This window comes from Mus caroli, unplaced genomic scaffold, assembly GCF_978045245.1.
Source record: "Mus caroli unplaced genomic scaffold, Mus_caroli_1 scaffold_2, whole genome shotgun sequence".
In the NCBI taxonomy this organism is placed as follows: Eukaryota; Metazoa; Chordata; class Mammalia; order Rodentia; family Muridae; genus Mus; species Mus caroli.
Window position 1 is genome coordinate 44,670,374 of NW_028227257.1, and position 20,847 is coordinate 44,691,220.

The following is a 20,847-nucleotide window of genomic DNA, read 5'->3' on the forward strand; positions in this document are numbered from 1 at the left end:
GGGTCACTCTGCATTCCCTAGTCAAGCATAGTTAGATTTGCATTCAGACAATTAGGCAAGGAAGAAGCATTTGGTGACAGGGACAGGGACATTTCTAAATATGTGATATTAAAAAAAAAAAAGAAATGAAAAAAGTCCCTTGAGAATGGTATTTTCTACTACAAGATTCCAATTCTCTCTTTGTGGAAATCAAGTACGTAAATATTTGGCTTAGAATGCACAGAAACCCTTGGACTTTTTGTAATGAATAAATGAATCTCTCCAAGCAGAGATGCCAGAGTGGATATATGGCCAACAGGCTAGCCACAGCTGGATAACAGGCAAAGGCCATTCTCTTCTGAATACTTTATACTTCCTTGTGTCACATTTTCAGACAGTCTCTATGTATATGGGTTTAGTGTTCAGGCTTCTGGCCATGTTAATTTATTCCTTTAATTTTTGTCTTCTACTTAAAATCTTAAATCATTCACATGATCTGGGCATGGCATCAGAAACCTTTAATATCAGAACCAGGGAGACAGAAGCAGGCAGATGTTCTTTAAAGTCAAGACCATCCTCGACTTTAGAGTGAGTTTTAGGCCAGCTAGCAATATACAGTGAGATCGTATCTTAAAAACAAAACAAAACAAAACAAATAAACAAATCAACAATGCCCTCTAAAACCAGCTCCCCAGAAACTAAACATTAGCATATATACATTATGTAAGTATATTATTTTACCATTAAAAAGTCTACTTTAAATGTATTTGTGGAATTCCTGGGAATCATCAGGCCTCACAGGCTAGGGAAACAGATAGGCTACCAGTAGATCTTCACCCCTTCCTCCTTACTTGCAAATCTAATGCTCAGGTCCAGCTCTGTAGCAGATCACCTGCTGAAGCCTCCCCTCTCTCTTCCCTCATCTCCAGTACATCATGCAGCTCTTCTTTTCCATCTTCCCTCCTTACTCATCCCTTTGTATGAGTTCTCAACTCCAGCATGCATTTCTTGGGAGCCCACTAGCCAAGCCTGCTTGAAAACCCAACAGGCCAGGGAAAGCAGGTAGATGATTTTCAGATGTTCACTCTGCCTCCTCTCTTCCAAATAAAATCCCCCAATCTCATCCCCAGCTCATAGCAGACTTCCTGCTGTGGCCTCTCCTCCCATTCTGCTCTCATTCCCAGGGACTCAGGAGACATTGACAGATCATCCTCTCTTCCTTCTAGGAACTCCAGTGCCTTTCCTTCCTTTGTAGCACATTCCAATTCTTGTCAGCTCCCAATACTTAGAAACATTGTATATGGAAGCCCAGTGGCCATATCTGGCAGGTTCTCAGAAACAATCCCTACCAGGCAAGTCACAGCTACCACACTCTCCTAAGAAACAGAAAGGGCAACAGAAACCAAGGAACAAAACATCAACTTCAATGACAAGACCAGATATCAGCATCTAGAATTACAATCATCTCAAACCCAGATGCCTAGATATAAACAAACAAACAAACTAAAAAACATACTCAGTAACATCCAGGACAATATGTCTCCATTAGAGCATAGCAACTTTACTACAATAAGCCCTGAGAAATGCAATATAGTTGAAATATAAGACAATGACTTCTAAATAGCCTTTATGAATATATCTATCAGAGGTCCTTAAATGAAAAACATGAATAAATCCAGTAAAGAAATCTAAGAAAAATGAATAAAACTGTTCAATACCTGAAAATAAAAACAGAATTAATAAACAAAACCCTAACTGAGGGAAATCTGGAAATTTAAATTTTAAGAACTTATACCAGAACTTCAGAGGCAAGTCTTACCAATAGAATAAAAAAGACGAAAGACAATCTCAGGCATTGAAGACATAATAAAAGAAATGGATACTTTGGTGGGAAAAGGAAAAAATGTTAAATCTTAAAAAAAATCTAGGTATAAAAAACCCCAAAAGTCTTGGACACTTTAAAAATAACAGAAATAAAGGAAGATAAAAACATAATAACACCCAGGTTAAAGATACAGAAAATATTTTAAACAAAATGAAACTTTTCATGACCTGAAGAGGGAGGTGCCTATCACAGTACAAGAAGCATAAAGAACCCCAAAAAGACTGGACAAGAAAAGAAATGCTCTTTAGCACATGATAATCAAAACACTACAACAAAGAAAAATATTAAATTCTGCATGAAAAAAGACAAAGTAACATATAAAGGCAGACTGATTAGAATTACACCTGACTTCTGAGTTGAGACTCTAAAAGTTAGAAGGGCCTGAACAGATGTTCTAAAACTTTCAAGGATCACTGATGCCAGCAGTCTCAGTTAGGATTTTATTGCTGTGAAGAAAAGCCATGACCATTGAATTAAGGCTGGCTTACAGTTCAGAGGTTTAGTTCATTATCATCATGGCAGGAAGCATGGCAGCATGCAGGCAGACATGGTGCTGGAGAAGGAGCTGAGAGTTCTACATCTTGATCCACAGGCAGCAGGGTAAAGGCTGGGCCATATTAGGCTTAGCTTGAACATATATGAGACCTTAAAACCTTCACCATTAAAGCCTGTACCCACCGTGACACACTTCCTCAAACAAGGCCACACATCTTAATAATACCAGTTCCTATGGGCCAAGCATTCAAACGTAAGAGTGTAAGGGAGCCATTCATATTTAAACCACCACACTAACCCAGACAAATATATCCAGCAAAATTTTCAATCACAATAGATGATGATGATTATAAGGAAGATGAAGGAGAAGAAAAAGAAAAAAAAGGAGAAGGAGGAGGTGAAGAGACATTCTATGCTAAAATAAAATTTAAATACTATCCGTCTACAAATTCAGCCTGTATAGAAAATGCTACAAGGAAAATATCAACCTGGTGAGGTTAATCACACCAAGAAAACACAATGAATGAATAATCCTTGGGCAGCAAGTCATAAGAGGAGAAAAAGAGACCACCACAACACCATAAGAAGATTCAATAAATACTACCCATTGATAACTCTCAATAGCAATGACATAATTTTCTCAATAAGAAGACACAGGCTAAGAGAATAGTTGTAGAAACAGGGTTCATCCTTCTGCTGCATCCAAGAAATACACCTTAACAACAAGAATAAATATCATTGCAGAATAGAAGAATGGAAAAGGATACTCTAAGCAAATGAATTTAAGAAGCAAGCTGGTGCCAAATAGACTTCAAGCCAAAATAACTAGTAGAGATATGGAAGGATACGACATACTCGTCAAAGAAAAAAATCTTCCAAGAGGATAGATTCCAATTCTTAACATTTATGTACCAAGCATAAATGGGTACCCAAGTTAATAAAAGAAACACCAGTACAGCATAAATTACCTACTGATCCTCACACACTGATAATGACCTTTCAACACCCCACTGTTGGTATTAGGTCATGCAGACAAAAACTAAACAGATAAATACTGGAGTTAACTGATGTCATAAACCAAATGGACCTAACAGAAAACTAAAGGACATTTTACCCAAACACAAAAGAATACACTTTCTCAGCTGTGACAGGACTTTCCCTGTCCAATTACATCAAAATATTAGTGTAGCAGGAAGCCTGTGATTGGACAGGGAAAGGGGAGGTGTTGGTAAGAGTTGCAGAGACAGCATCTAGGAAGAAAGGGGGAAGGCCAAGATGGAGGAGGACAGACAGGAAGAAGAACCTGAACCAGCTTGGCTGTAGATAGCCACAGGTAGTTATGATATTATAAGGCTAGAATAATTGGGATAATTTGTCTAATCTAGGTGGGAAGTCTTTATCATTATCAATTGGTTCCAAAATTATTCTATTGTCATCTTGTGAATTGAGAATTTATTGATACATAAATCTCATCAGTTAATTATAAGCTTCAACAGTTTTGCTTCTACTAGGTTGCTGGGTTGTCTGGCAGCTGACCGTGGGGTGGACGGTTGTTGCGTGGGGCTGGCATGGCAGCAATTTGAAGAGAGACTCGGGAGCTCTGGCCCAGAGAGACCACCTAGTTGAAATCACTCTGCTGGAGCCATATGGTCTGCTGGTGCATTGCAGTAGTGCAGGAAGCCTGTCAGTCTTTTTAAATATTTCCTGCAACACTCAGCAGCTCATGTAAAGTTCTCCAAAATTGACCAAATACTCAGCTACAAAGGAAGTTTCAACAGATATAAGAAAATTAAAATAACACCTTGCATCTTATCTGAATACCAATGATTAAAACTGGATATCACCAACAAAAGAAAGCTCATAAACTCATGAAAACTGAACAACTCACTACATGACACTGCTTGTGTGACAGAGAATCTGAGATTAAATAGCCCAGGGACAAAGGGCAAAAGCAAATACTACTATCCTAAAAATACAATGTAGCAATCAAAGGGCTCCCAATGACATCATGGTGTACTCATAGATCAGTGTCTTGCTCAGCCACCACCAGAAAAGCTTCTTCCAGCAGCAGATGGAAACAAATCCAGAGACCCACAGCAAGACATTATGCAGAAAATGAGAGATCGTGGACACTCAGCCCTAAATGGGGTATGTCCTCCAACTCCTTCCCCTCAGGCTTCAGGAAACCTTGAAGGAGGAGGCAGAAAGGATGTTAGAACACAGAGAATGGAGAACAGAAAAAAATAAGGCCCTCTAAATTAACATCATAGATGGACATACAAACTCTAGGTCAGCATGCATAGGACCTGCACAGGTCTGCACTAGACAGGGTCTTTGAGATGAAAGGAGAAATTGACACATTCTCCCATCTAGCCCATTGAAAATTTAATTTTTTTCCAAGGGAGACTTGCTGGGAGTACAAACCACTCTTAAGAGTCAGCCTCATGCCCTGCAGTAGATGACCAACAGGAAATAAATTCAAGGACATCTTTGGAGGTTCACTGTCTCACAATGCAGTGTCAAGGCTTCTTAACTTTTCCTCTCTTTTATGAAAAATATAATTCAATGTTGTTTTTACTGATTTATTGTTTTTACAGTATATGTCCTTTGCATGTGTATATCATAGCTTCTAGTTTTATGGGGTTCCTGAGTATTTGCAAGAGTGTGTTTATCTGTTCTGTGCCTTTCTTTAAGGACTTTTCCTTCTGTTTGGTTGCTTTGTCTTATTTCGATTTTTTAAAAATCTTACTATATTTTACTTGTTTCGCTATTATCCCTTAAATGCCAGTTTGCTTTATTTTTAATTTTTTCCCATTTTTATTAGGTATTTAGCTCATTTACATTTCCAATGCTATAACAAAAGTCCCCCATACCCACCCCCCACACCCCCCCTACCCACCCACTCCCCCTTTTTGGCCCTGGCGTTCCCCTGTACTGGGGCATATAAAGTTTGCAAGTCCAATTGACCTCTCTTTCAAGTGATGGCCTATTAGGTCATCTTTTGATACATATGCAGCTAGAGACAAGAGCTCTGGGGTACTGGTTAGTTCATATTGTTGTACCACCTATAGGGTTGCAGTTCCCTTTAGTTCCTTGGGTGCTTTCTCTAGCTCCTCCATTGGGGGCCCTGTGATCCATTCAATAGCTGATTGTGAGCATCCACTTCTGTGTTTGCCAGTTTGCTTTTTAAGGAGAGACAGAAAAGGTATGGATCATGATGGGGGGTGGGGGCTGAGGAGGAGCTTCGATGATTAGAAAGAGGGGAAACATAATTAGAATATATTGAAGGGGAAAGGCTATTTCCAATAAAAGAAAAACATATTTCTTAAAATCAGAGTTTATGTATATTTCTAACATATATTTACCACATTCACAATTAAATAAGTTTCTCATTACTCACACTAAAAGTTAACTTGTAATTTTCAGGGTATAGAAGTAAAATAGATGAAACAGACCAAGTTTGTCAGTCAGTATTGAGCTTAACACCAACTTAATTGATTCTTGGGTATGCCTGAGGAAATATTCAGCATGCTAGCACAGGAGAAAACAAACTATGACATCATATTGGACTCTGGTATCTATTTTATCATGTTTTCACTGATAAAGATACAAGAAACACCTGATTTAAAGTACAACTGGTGTCACAAACGGCAAGCCTTCATTAAGTCTTGAGTAAGCCATTTGACTACAAAGTCTTGTCTTTGCTCTCTGAAAAATGTTCATGTGCATTTAAATATTTAGTCACTCATTTAGTCACTTATTATCTGTGGTAGTGCTGGGTCTCAGGGTTTCCTTCCTGTGAGACAGTGTGCTACCATGAAGCTGCATGTCTAGCCCTCATATGCATTGTTAAAGTCACATGATTAAAGAAACCATTTCTTTAGCTCTCAAACCAGCCACCATATTCAAGTAAACCACAGCTTTCTAAAATTGTCCTAGGTTAACTGTGACTCAAACTTACCCAACAAAGAAGAGACAAAATGGTGTTTGTTTGTTTTTAAAGAAAAGAAATCCCAAAGTCAGACACAACAGGTTAGGAACTATAAACTCTAAATTAATAACACTGATTTTCATTGCCTAACATAATATTTCAAACATTTAGTTTCTTTCTTCTCTTTTTTTTTCTTTGTTTATTTTTTGAGACAGTCTTTCTATGTAGCCCTAGCTATCCTGGAACTCACAGAGATCTGCTTGCCTATCCCTCTGGAGTTCTGGGTTTAAAGGCAGCCACTACGACAGCTGGCCTCAACCTTTTAGTTTCTAAAGTATTGCAATTTCTCCACCATACAGATAAATCTCAAAATCTTTCTCCTAATGACTATGAAACTAAGGTGAATAAATAAGAAGAAACTCTAGTCTTCCTTGTTCCCATAAGCTGTGGGAGCAGCACGCAAAATGTCTTGGAATATAACAGCTCACGATCACTGCTGTTCGCTCACTCAAGTGGCTGGATGAAGAAATAGATGCTGCCATTAAAGAAGACTTCCCCTGTGTAGCTAATGGAAATTTAGAATAACAACTGTCTGGGCTGTTTGTCCAGACATACTTGTCTGTCCTGTGATGTCTTCAGACACAGCATGCATGGCTGCATAAGTCCTGTCTTAATTTTCCTTAGTGATAATTATATAAGGATGCTCAAGATGATTGAATGAGTGCATGAATGGATAAAAGTATCCTTGATGCCCGGAAAATCTTTGATTCATTTCTGTTAAAATTAATTCAGCTTGGACATTCCCTGGATTTTCCCTATGGGGTTCCATCTCTCAGCTTTCTACTCATTTTGGTACCTCTCAAACCCTGGCTGCTCAATGTAGGTCCTGCAGGCTGGGTCAGCATTGCTCAGTACCTTGTTAGAAATGTTGAATGAAGAATTTAAATTTGACAAGGCATCCAGTGATTTTGAGACACATTAGCACTTGAGAAATGTTACTTATGTTTATATCCTACTGTTACCAGTACCCCGGAGCTCTTGACTCTAGCTGCATATGTATCAAAAGATGGCCTGGTCGGCCATCACTGGAAAGAGAGGCCCATTGGACATGCAAACTTTATATGCCCCAGTACAGGGGAAAGCCAGGGCCAAAAAGTGGGAGTGGGTGGGTAGGGGAGTGGGGGGGAGTGTATGGGGGACTTTTTGGATAGCATTGGAAATGTAAATGAGGAAAATACCTAATAAAAATTTAAAAAAAAGAGGAGAAACCTTCAAACTCTTCTTTGTTGCTGTTTTTGTTTGTGGTTGTTAAGAAAGGGCTTTGCTGTATAGCTCAGGCTGGCCTTGAATTTGAGATCCTCCTGCCTCAGCCTCCCAAATGTTGGGATTACAGTTTGTTCCACTATGTCCAGTTAGTATAGGTCTTCAATATCAAATCTTTTATCTTTTGATCTGTTGTCTCTAAATTTTTTCATTAGCAGTTTTTTGTTTGTTTTGTATTTAAATGCTGAAGTCATAAAGAATACAGATGCATGCATGTGTGCATGCTTACAGATTTGAATTAGCTAGACTAGGGCCTATATTTTCTCCCTCCAGGTCTGTGATAGCAAAGAACAGTATGTCTAGGTGGAGAAAAGCCATCATAACCTCTCTTAAACAATTAACAAAGTTGAGGTGGTCAATCCTTTGGCTAATGGACCAGGGGTACTGTCTCAGGAAGATGTGTCTACTTTAAGCCATGCTAACAAGACAGGAAGAATAATTAATATTCCAGGTGTGTCAAGAGAGAGCTACCTGCTTTTCTGAGTTTTTCAAAATACATTACTTTTCTTAATATTTTTTTCTCTTCTGTTTTTCTTTTGGATGCTGGTCAAAGACTAAGTATCCTTTTTCTGGTGTGTTGGGTTTCCTCTACCATGGCTAACCTTTATGCTGGCTTAACTCAAACAACATGGACCTCTCTCCCCTCGCTCCCAACTATGAATCTTTAAAAAAACAAAACAAAACAAAACAAACAAAACAAAACAAGGCAAAACAAAACACCTATCTCTAGTTTATGAGATAAGAACCACAAAGCCACTGGTTTGGATAGCTTTTATGGCCATTGAGTTTCCAGGACCATAGATTTTTGGGGTACTGTCATTATCAAAGCCACCCTGACATTCCAGTATCATTTCTATTTTGTCCTACTTTAAGTAATAATGGTAATCTATTAGCTATTATGTGTTAATCTAATCCAAATTACACACTTTCCTTTTACCCTTAAAATAGGACAGTTATCAGAGGTTCTTTTTTGTGTATGGGCTTTGGGGGTTGAAGTGGGCCTACTAAAGCCTCTTATAATTTGACTAGTTGACTACTGGAGAGTTGACTATCTCACTGGAGGGAGGGTGACAGCCCTACCCAGATCCAACCAGATTTGCTTATTTATCACTTCTGTCTCATGAAGTGACAGAGGTTCATCTCTTACACTAGTAAGTGGTCAGGCATCTCTTCACATCTTGGTAGCATAGGACAAACCTATCCTTCCCGTGTGCTACTTGTGGCTTCTGTGAGATACACCAATCTAATCTCACTATTATGGGGAGTGATGCTTTGTTGGAGCACAGATGCTTTATGTAAGTGATCAGACCTCACCTCCAAGCCTATAATAATATTGCACTCTTAATCCAGTCTTCTTTATAGGTCAAGGGGGAAATAAAAGAAAGTCTAACACACAAGGACCTCTTATGATCTAGCAAGCAGCTAGGTGGAACACACCAGAGGAATTAAAACCAATCTTCAACACTTCAATAACCAGAGAAGACTTAACACTGGACCATCGCAACACATGGGTCGGAGGCTTTCTAGTGGGTATTATTTATTTCAAACTCACAAAGGATCAGTGAAAAACTTTTCCCTCTTCAGTTTTGCAGAAGAACGTCATGCATGGAGAGGTTATGTGTCAGGATGGCGTGCACTGTGATGCCTCTGGCTACTGCAGTCATTGGTTTCATGAGCAATGTCATTAGGCCACAGGGAGGCCTGCTGGTTTCACAAAAGCTTTTCCTTGCCACATTGTTATGAGCTAATCATTTTTAGACTCATTCTGGAATTGTTCCACCATTGAGTGTTAGCTGTTCTTGGAAAAGTCAGGAAGTTGTCCTAGCTTGACAATAAGAAGCAGGCATTAGAAAAAAAAAAAAAAAAAAAAAAAAAAAAAAAACGTCTTTGCGCATGCTTGCAGGGCAGCCCTGCCAATGACAAGGCCAACATTGGGCTTGTGGCCTTCTTTCACTGACCTTACCTGAATGGCAACAATGGAAATCATGTTAATAATCAGGGCAAAATGCTTGGCCAAGAGCACAGAGAGGCTGATGAAAAGTTGTCTATAAATTCCCAATTAACAGACTGAAGAAAAAAAGTACAATTTTGTTGTAAGCTTAATACATAGCTTCCTTTTCTTTTGAGAGGGCTGATTCCAGGACAAGTACAATGTATGATAAAACTTCAGCCATTCACCCTCATCTGTGGTTTGTGATTGCTATTTCTGTTACTACACGAAGTACCTGCATGTTAACGTGTGATTAACTTCTACTCAATGACTGGTTTCCTGTGGTTTGTTTTTTTCCCTAAAGACTCTAGGCATTTGCAGTAAGATGAGTCATGATGGATCAGGCTCCCGAATGAGGGCTTTTTAATCCAGAAGAGAGTCAGCATCAGAGGTACAGGTTTCACTAAAGTTCTTATTTGAAGATTATGCTATGAATATAGTTAGAACACCCATCAAGAAACTTTATGATAATATTTTGTTGATTATTTTCAACATATATATAATATTAATATTAATATTAGAGACTGCCCCACCTGGGGATCCATCCCATATACAATCACCAAACCCAGACACTTCTATGGATAACAACAAGTGCTTACTGATAGAAGCCGGTTATAATTGTCTCCAGAGAGGCTCTACCAGTGCCTGACAAATAAAGAGGTGGATTCTCATAGCCTACCAATGGACTGAGCGCAAGGTCCCAAATGAAGGAGCTAGAGAAAGGACCCAAGGAGCTGAAGGGTTTAGCAGCCCCATAGGAGGAACAACAATATGAACTAACCAGTACCCCCAGGGCTCCCAGGGACTAAATCACCAACCAAAGAGTACACATAGTAGGACTCATGGTTCTAGCTGCATATGTAGCTAAGGATGGCCTAGTCAGGCATCAATAGAAGGAGAGGCCCTTGGTCCTCTGAAGACTCTATGCCCCAGTGTAGGGGAATGCCAGGGCCTGGAAGCAGGTGTGGGTGGGTTGGTGAGCAGGGGGAGGGTGGAGGGGATAGGCGGTTTTCGGAGGGAAAACCAGGAAAGGGGACAACATTTGAAATGTAAATAAAGTAAATATCTATTTTGAAGAAAAAAATCTTCAAAAAATATATATATTTAAAAATAATTTCCTGGTAGCTTAAAGCTGCTATTATGATGTCATTTTATACTACTTGTTTTATCCTACCAAGATTTTAATTTGAATCTACCAAAATTTAATTTAAAAAAAAACCTATAGGCCCAAACTTCAGAATATTCTCCACATGTGGAGAGATTTATCAGTTAGTATAAATTGGAATAAGATATGATTATAGCAGACTGAATATTCTCCTTAGTTTTGGAGACTTGGAGAAAAACAAACAAACAAACAAACAAACAAATAAGAAAACAGAAAGCCAAGACAAATTCATGGGCTATTTTACACAACTTAAAAAAAAATGACCCTAATGGAATAACTAATTTAGTTAGTTAATTTGCTGCATTAGAAAAAAATTACATTCAATTACTGTATAGATTTGGGGAAAAAAGATGAAACATTTAAAACTTTGTGGCTTGCACCACAGACAGAACTCGAAAAGTATATCACCAAAGTTAAACCAACGAAAAACTACATCAGGCCAAAAGAATGCAGTAAAGTCCAAAAGGAGAGACCTTCAATCCCTTACTCCCCAAGTGTGATCGGTCCCAGAGGAAGCAGGGTATCAGCAGTGTGGTACTGAGTGACGCATACTACCTTTCTTGGCGAGGCTGCTGTTGGGCTCATATTTCTCAATCAACACTTGGACCTGTTCCTGCTTCAGAGGTGGGTAAAGTATTTCATTGAGCCGGGGATCTCTCTGCTTAAGGTTGATAAAATCCATCATCTGATCAACCGTCAGGTACGGTTTGCTTTTGGCACCACTGAAAGTAATGGAAACATAAGAAATCACAGTCTGTTCCACAACTTTTGTATGCATTTGAGAATGGAGAAATCAAACTCCGCCATATCCGGAAAGTCTATAATGGAATTCTAACCTTGCCCTAAACACATGCTGCTTCGCCCCCTACTTCCACTTCACAAAGCTTGGTGGGTTACCACTCTTCCTGACTACTACCACCCAACCTAGAGAAGAATCAGATGACTAACAACATCTTTATCACATGTAACATAAAACTGCTGATTTATCACTTAAAAAAGAAAAAAGTCCAATGTGCTTGAATATGATTTTCCTTTTCATCCCACTAAAGTTGCAGGTTTACAAGAGTTTATACTGCTTTTATTTGCTTCTTTTGGTTTGTGGAGACAGGGACTCACTCTGTACCCGTTTATCCTGGTGCATGCTACAATCCAGGTCAGCTTCAAATCCCTACTAGGCCTCCCAAGTCAGCTTCTTTCACATAATGATAATAACAATTTATAATATTATGTAGAGCTAAACATGCAATCTCATTTTATCCTCAAAATAACGCTGTTATTGGTGTTATTCAAATGCCTATTTCAATTTAGTTGACAACTCATGTCAATTCAATGGTATAAATATTGTGGCTACGCAGTAAACGTTTTATGGTGATAAAATCACAAAGGTGCTCATTGTGCTAAGTGACAGCAGCAGGGCTTGTCTGTCTGTCAGTTACTTCCTTTACCAAATTTGGATTGACTTTTTGCCAATAGTTAGATTTTGGTATATCAGAAAAGATAAATTGATTTCCCCCCTCTTTTCATCTATGTGTCTCTTCAAGAAGCAATACCTAGGGGCTAGAGAGATGGCTCAGCACTTAAGGGCACTTATTCTTGCAAAGGATCCAGATTTAATTCCCAGCATCCACATGGTGGCTTATGTAACTGTGTATAACTCCAGTTTCAGGGAATCCAACTCCCTTTTCTGGCCTCTAAGAAAACTAGGCATATACACAGCATATAGATACCATGTAGGCAAAATAGTCATATACATTAAATAAAAATACATCTAAAAAAGCAATGTTTATAAACGTTTGTAATTCCTAGACTCAGAGAAAACCATATGTTGTATGTGAGGGTGTTTTGTAATCTAAACTTCTTTATACTGATACTGTTGACAGGAGTACAATATATAGTGTGCAGTCAGGAATCCTTCTGTTACATGAATCTTTCTCTTGTATGTTAAGACACTTCCTGCTGTATTATAAGCTTCAGTCTAAACAAAGCCAACTGAGCATGGGAAGTGACATCTGGGGCCATACATGTGTCATAGTAAACACATGCTCATAAGAAGAGTAGTTGCTTGTCAAGGCCAGCAGCACATTGTCACCTCCTTCAAGTCGCTGCTTTTGGACAATCTCCTTCTAGTCATAACAAAAGTCTGCCCTAGACACTCTTATCACTGTAAGCTAGAGAAAAAGTAGATTAAAATGCATCCTCTTACAATTCGGAAAAGATGTTATCAATTTCAGGTCGGGGACAGAGATTGTTCAGGAAAACTCTGTATACATCTGGAGTGAAGTCCTCTTGGGGAATGGAGTCATTCTGGGAAGTAAAACAACAGGGTGAGCAGGAGCTTTCTCTAGTTCCCTTTCTGATTTCTCTTTTTCCCTCCCACCCCCTTTCTTCCCTGCCTCCCTCTCTCCTTCTCTCCCTCCCTCCTCCTTTCTTTTTTCCTTTTTGCCAAACCAGTCCAAAGAATCCAGAGAACATCTTTGAGGCCAACTCTAGACTTCATGTAGAACCTGACTTTGGCATGCCAACCACAACTTTTTCGTTGATTTTTAATTTTAATTAAAGCTTACCACAGTTAACACAATTTTACTAAAGTAAGTTACACGTAGGAAGTCAGAATCTGTTCATTAGAAACATTTAACTTACCTGTCTGACCTTGCCTCGTGCCCTTCTACCCTCCCTCTTTCCCTTCCTAATTCTCTCCCTCTTTTCCTTCCCCCCTCCACTGAACCCCCTTGTTTGTTTTCCCAGTGCTAAGATTACAAGCATGGACCACCAAGTATGAGTTGTTTATATGGGTCTGGGGATTAAATTCAGGTTCTCCTACCCTTTACTAAGTGAAGCATCTTCCCAGCTCACTTTATTCTTTCTTTCTTTCTTTCTTTCTTTCTTTCTTTCTTTCTTTCTTTCTTTCTTTCTTTCTTTCTTTCTTTCTTTCTTTCTTCTCTCTCTCTCTCTCTCTCTCTCTCTCTCTCTCTCTCTCTCTCTCTCTCTCTCTCCCTCCCTCCCTCCCTCCCTCCCTCCCTCCCTCCCTCCCTCCCTCCACCCCCTTTTTTTGTCTGTTTGTCTGCCTTCTGTCCTTCTCTCTACCCAGTCTTTTTCTCTGTTTTGGATTGAGTATTCCTCTTTAAAAGCAGTGGTAGAAGACATATAGCTTTCTTTTCCATTTTAAGCATTTGAAGTGGACACATAAAGAGTATGTACACTGTCATGCCCTTTATCAGGCTTTTGAGGGAATATTTTTAAAAGTGACAACTCTTTAGAAAGGAAAGGGTTTATTTCATTTTACACTTCAAGGTTACAGTCCATCAGCGAGGAAAGTCAGGGCAGGAACTGATGCAGGCACTGATGCAGAGGCCATGGAGGAGAACTGGGTTCCATGTTGTAAAACACTTTCCTAGGCAGAACAGCCACAGCCATTGTTTGCTTCTTATTGCTCATTGTCCCATTGTTTGGGAAGCGAGCCAATGATATAAAAGGCCACTTCTACAACTTATGTTTTGTGTTTGGTTGGGCTGCCATGGAAACCGGAAGCATGGATCTGAGCCTTTGTTAACAGGAAGGACATTTTTCATGCGGCTTCCTATTTCAGGTATGTGCCTGGATGATTATTTTTATTTTCAAGTCCCCAGAAGAAAGAAAACACCCTTCCTTTTAAACATAGTCATATATTTTAACTGTATTTTAATAGAAAACTAAAAAAAAAATCATTGTTTGAAATTGTACACTGCTTCCTAACGGAGCAGAAAATGTAGCTCAGCACTTGCCGAGAGTGGAGTTCCCATGTTTGCGGAATGAAAAAAATGAAGTCATAGTTCCTTGTCTACGTTCACTTATAGGAAGCAAAGGATACTATTTTAGAAAAATGAATTTTGAGAAAACAAAACAATGCGTAAGAACATACGAAAGATCTCTGTACCAACATACTTGGGATGCTTAGACACAGCTTTGAAATGAGCTCAAGAGCTCAGGTTTAAGAACATCAGAAATCCTCCTGAAGGACTTTATTGGTGTTTTGACACTCATAGAATGGAGACAGGAGCAGCCCAGTTATAGGCCTCCAGAATTGTATTTTGCTTATGAAAAGAAATGCCTCTGACTGGAGGATGCCAGTGTCTGTCTGTCTGAGTTAGACACAAACTTCTCTTGCTTTTCCAGATAGGCAAATTGACTTGGCCAACTTTTTGGCTGTGAGAGGAAGATTTAAAATCTTTGGCAAAAAATATTCAATAATACTGCTACCTAACTCAAGTACATTCAACTTCATTGCACTGTCTCCTCGCTCTGTACTTCTGTTCTCATCCCATACTTCAATACTCATCCGTGTTGTGTTCTCAGCTACACAATTATCTCTGGTGTTCCTTGAGCACTGGCTAGAACTTGCACTGTTATGAATATATATTTGTATGTGTATCTTAAGTATATGATATATATATATAATAGAACTTGTCTAGTATATATAATATGTAATGCAATATATGCAAGTATCTGATCTAAAAGAGGGAATCTTGTTTCAGACATCTAATATAAAACACCTTTAGTGACCTTCTGTTGCTACCATGACTTGGACTTTTGAAGATTAGATTATGAATGTTAGTATAATTTGAAGTATTATGGTGTGAATTAGGGCAATTGGTGTAGGAAGCATGATGCTTTAAGGCAGATGTGAAGGACTGACACTTTTCTAGTTATGTTCCTACATAGGCAGAGTCTTAATAGAGAAATGACGCTAAGAATTTCTGATGTCAGCAATAGCATTTCCAGATTCCATGATCTTGGTACCATCATGTCCACATGTGAAATAAATAAAATATAGGAGATACATATCGACTGTGTATGTGCATATACATAATATACTCAAAAGGACCACAAGCATTAATACGGAGCACTTGCTATTTGCTAAGCAAGCACCTCCTGAATATTTTTATTTGGTCCCTGGGATTACTTTTTACTGTTAGCATTTTACTGACAGAGCAAGGTGCTAGGAAGTCTCAAAACTTTCCTGAGGTCCTTGGTAAGCCAGCTACAGTGGTGGCAGCAGGCACACTTTGAGTCCGAGTGGTTTGAAACTATAACTCACACCATAAACCCACGAGCTGGGTTCTGTTCATATTCATTTCAGGATGGTGGTTTTAATTTTCTGCGTTACATACTTGTGTACTTAAAGAATCATTTTATGATGAATTTGTATTTAACATTCAAAGAGTTTTAAACTACATTTTATTAAAGCAGACTCTAACAGAGCCCATAGATTTATTATCATCATTATCGTTTTCTTTTTAGTATTTTATTCTATGTGTATGATATTTTGCCTGCATGTATGTCTGTGAATCATATGCATGTCAAGTACCCACAGACCAGAAGAGGTGTCAGATTCCTTGTAATTAGAAGTAGTTGTAAGTGGACACCGGAATCAAACCTGGGTCCTCTGGATGAGTAGCAAGTGTTTAGCTGATGAGCTACCTGCCTACTCTAGCTAGTGTTTTATAGTACATTATTAACCAGTACATTTTAGACAATTGGCCCTTTTGCATATTTTTGTCTTAGAATCATAAAACAAAAGTTGAATTAGCCAGAAGCTATGGAATCACTACAAACAAATTGTTCATTGTATATTGAATTCTTGAAGTATAATTTTAATACAGTGATTTTAGAAACTTCCACTTCAAAATGATGATGTGTCTAATTTGTTTTCAGAAAGTAAGGTACTGGACTGCAGCTACACAGAGGCATTCCTTTAGAAATGTTATCTATAGCATTCCTTAGAAGATACGTTCAAGTCTTTAAGCAGAAAATAACTTGTCTCCCTATGTATTTAATGCATATCTACCTACACACTGTAGTAAAATTTATATTTAAAACAAATATATGGATTTATTTCTTATTTTCTTCATTGAAATGCAACTGCACAGGCCAATGTCATGGCAAGACTACAGTGTAATTGCAAATGTCACCAAGCCCTTTCAAGTTAATAAGCCTTAAATCAAGGGAATTTGATACTGATAAATTATTTCAATTCTCAGAGAGCTTGTGGGTAGAATAGTAATTTTCTGAATATGAAAAGGTTTTCACAGGTCTCACTGGAAAATATGTTTGGATTATTAATAGAAGGCCAGTAATTGCTTTGTCTCATTTTAGGTATCATATTACTTTTTTACCAATTAGGGTAACTTGAGGCTAGTGACTGTACTCTCCAAAGGAGAACCCTCTAAAGCAATGTGTTATTCCAGCAAATCATGTCAGCCAGGGTACAAGTTCAAGTGCATTAATTATTCCTAACAACGCGCACAAAGATAATGTTTAAAAAAATCTCAACAGGATATCCACAGCATTTCTGGTAATGTGGCTATTTACAGAACACAATTAAGTTCAGTTTGAATGATGGCTGGCTAGGAAGCAGAATCCCACTTATGCAAAATTATCTACCATTGATGTGAGCCCCTTCCTTCTCTGGAATGTGTAAAATACCCACAGACATATACTCCGGATCTTTTAGTTAAGCAGTGACTAGTCCCTATACCTACTGTTGTATACATATGAGATGACCACAGGATTGTTGAAAAGTGTTTGTGATGTGCTGTAGACAGCTCACAGAAACATTTATTTCCTGTTTTTGAAATGGTCTTGGGTTTGTGCATCTTACAGAAGGCATTTGAATTCTACAAGTCCTGCAGATAAATTATAGTTTACAATGAATAATGATCTTTCAAAACTATAATGGAGGTTGATTGTATCTTAAAATATCTTCAGTTTGTTTTCACAAAATTGTCATTACATTTAATTTGCTTAAGATAAGTATTCTTTTCCAATTTAAACATAACTCCTACTGCTTGAATCTCATTTTCCTTTAAATCGTCTTCAGTTGATATTGGGCTGAAAATGTAAGACTATAATAGACATAGTGAATTATAAAGACTCAATTTATGTTTATTGACTGAATTTTCAGAATCCAATTGTTCAGAAAATTGCAATTTACAGAGAATTGATTGATGGATTTGATTTTTATTTTTCTATCCTGCTTCATTCTGTGTTTCTTCTTTCATTTCACTGGGTGTAGAACGCTAAGCTGATCATTGTATTTCCCAAGATTTTATTGAGGAAAGGCAAACTTAGAAGTAGTCACAAAGGGTAAAAGTATCTTCTGATGTTTTGTAATTCCATCTCTGTGCTTCCTCTTTAGGCTGAGTGTGATTGTGCTCATTCCTCTGCTGGTCAAACTCCTCCCCAGACTCAGGCCTTTGTGCACTGTCTTTTATAGAATGGATTTTTCTTCTCAGGGCAGCACCCATTCTATTTTAAACAGCACTTCTTTCCATTTATGAATGTATCTCTTGGTATATTTATTGACTAATTCTCTCCAAATACATTACTGTTCTTGTTACCCAGGGCCGCACCATTCGCTCAGTGCCTGTAGGTGTGAGGAAGGAGCTTGGTGAATACTGGTCAAGTCAACAACAGGAATTACGTTATTCTGTCTTCCCTATACCAAAGCTGCTACCAGAAAAGCAATAGTGAGTATGTCTGAGTATTTTAATTCACTCAACACAATGAAGGGAATGGTGTGAAGAGGGATTGCCAGAACTCCACCCTCTTGAGTTCTAACAGAAGCCCTGGGTTTGATCTCCAGTGCAACCCCTTCTCAAACAGAGAAGAAAAGAAAGGAAATAGAGCGAAAGGGCCTGAACTCTGCAGACAATCTTTCCAGAATAACTGGTCACAGCACTAAGGAGAACAAAATTGGTGTTGGAACAGGTATTCTTGTGACCTAGCAGAATCTTTCCTTTCATTTTGTTTTTTAAAGAACTTTTTCTTGTTTGTTTGTTTGTTTGTTTAGTTAGTTAGTTAGTTTTGTTTCGAAGATACTCTCTCATTATGCAGCCCAGGGATGGCCTGGGACTTAGAGTGACCTCAGTCTCTGTTCCCGATTGTAGGCACTGCACGTATGCAATACCACACCCAACTAGCGTGCTTTCTAATTTGTTTCGTTTTCTAAAGTTTGGAATAAGGATTGGATGACAAATATGCTTAGTCCTTTATTATAATTTCATCGTATGTTAGAAAGTAGCTTTCCAATCTCAGTGCAACTGGGACATGGTTAGTTATCTCCAGAGGCCCAGAGGCCCCACCAGTACCTAATGATTGAGATAAGGGCTTACTTGTTGCTTAGATACTCAGTGAGTCTAAATTGGAAGGGAAAGGAAACTTCTACATAAGCATGTGGTACAGAGTTCATGCAACACCCCATTCTCCCAGAAGTCATGGTAACGCATCCTTTTAGAATTATACGGAAGTGAATTGAAAAGGAGAGGAGTTCCTCTCAGTGGCTAATGTATATGGAATGCATTGTGTGTCAGGCACAACAATAAAAGCACATCTTGTGTGGTGACCTTCTCCCTGTGAGTGGTGAGTGACCTCCAATCTCCTTTGAACCTGTATCCCTTTCAGTAGAGCCTGTGGGCACAGCCTTGAGGAGTAGTTGTACGGAATTTGTTTACCAGCACGTGCACCATGTGCCAATAGTGACTAACAAATACATTTTAAAACTATAGGTCCAAGAAATAAGTGGAAGCTTGTTATTCACCAGCTTTGAAAGAAGCAGTTCTCAACCTTACTAAAACTGCAATCCTTTAGTAAAATACAGGTCCTCATGATGTGGTGACCACCAACCATAAAATTATTTCATTGCTACTTCATAACTATAATTTTTGCTACTGTTATGAATTGTAATGTAAATTTCTGATATGTGATCTCTGTGAAAGGATCTTTTGATACCCCCCCCTAAAGGGGTTATGAGTCAGGTTGAAAAATACTGTTCTAATGCACAATAGTTCAACATTATCAATAGGTATATCCTAAGAGACATAAAATGGGTTTATTATAAATGATGTGTTCAAATCACATTGAAAATTGACAGTGTATTGCACACACACACATATATACACGTGTGCACACACAAAGACACATTAATTAGTCTTTCCTCCTTCCTTCCTGTCTCCCCCTCAAACTCTGCCTCTCCCACTCCCTGTCTCTCTGTGCCATTCCTGCCCAAAGACAAGAGTTTTATGTAACCCAGGGTAGCTTTGACTTCACTATGTGGCTGAGGCTGGTCTTAAAATACTATTCTCATATCTTCTGTATACAAACTCATGAAATATTGGGCATTTGCCAACATGCCCAGATAATTTTTTTCCAATGGCATCAAAGGGTCATTCTAGACTGAACTGGTGGGGATATGAGAATTAGAGACTTTAACAATTGGTCCAACACATTCATTATTCATATTAACAAATAAGTTAGGTTTCTTTTTAATTGTCCTTTTGTTGCTGCTGGTGGTTTTATTTGTTTGTTTTTTTGAGATGTGTTTGGAATACATAGCCCCAGATGGCTTGAAACTTGCTGTGTAGCCTATGCTAGCTTCAAACTTAGAGTACTCCTCCTGCCTCTGCCTCTTGATTGCTGGGGTTATAGGCATGTAACACCTTGTCCACCTCACTTACGGGTTTCTTAACTGCATCAGGCTATGTCTAGGAAACACTAGCCAGTACAAGTTTAGTACAGATTTTAAAGAACTGTTACATGGTAGGATAGAGGAAAGACACCATGCTCACCCTCGAAGATGGAAGACTACAGGCCTCTAGCGCAGTTTCAACTCGCTTCCGGTCTGCTGAGAACAATCGATAGATGCTACAGAGAGAAAACACACATGGGAGCTGGTTAAAAGGTGAAGTGCTTCACTGGACACACAAACGACCCCAACTCAAGATACTACACAGAGTGAAAGTTAGGTAGCTTCGAACAGTGACAAACCAATCGTTTGTTTTCCACACATTGGCATCTGTTCTCAAGAACTGTGGATATCTTTAAAACTTTCAGTGTCTGATACACAATCAAGATTCTAAGGTAGTGGAGATGACCCAATGAAAACTACTACACTGGCTAATTCTTCATATTAATTCCTAAAATAAATGATCTCCCCAATCCTCTGAAACTTGCCCCTTGTTATATACATTGCCTCCAATGGTACAAAGCTCATAGCTGGCTCTCATGTTGAAGCTGAAGGTCTTCTGCACAATCTGTTCTAATAG

General features: G+C 38.6%; 1 protein-coding gene across 2 annotated transcripts in view; it reads right to left on the reverse strand.

Moving 5' to 3' along the window:
* Positions 1–20,847, reverse strand: part of Plcb1 (phospholipase C beta 1) — a 694,761-nt gene that overhangs the window by 214,184 nt on the left and 459,730 nt on the right. For both annotated transcript variants that reach the window (XM_085833870.1, XM_085833871.1), the window contains exons 7-9: positions 20,371–20,446; positions 12,972–13,072; positions 11,324–11,490 (exon numbers count right to left, since the gene is read on the reverse strand). In XM_085833870.1, coding sequence (XP_085689996.1) covers positions 11,324–11,490; positions 12,972–13,072; positions 20,371–20,446 — 344 coding nt within the window. The remainder of the gene's footprint in view (positions 1–11,323; positions 11,491–12,971; positions 13,073–20,370; positions 20,447–20,847) is intronic.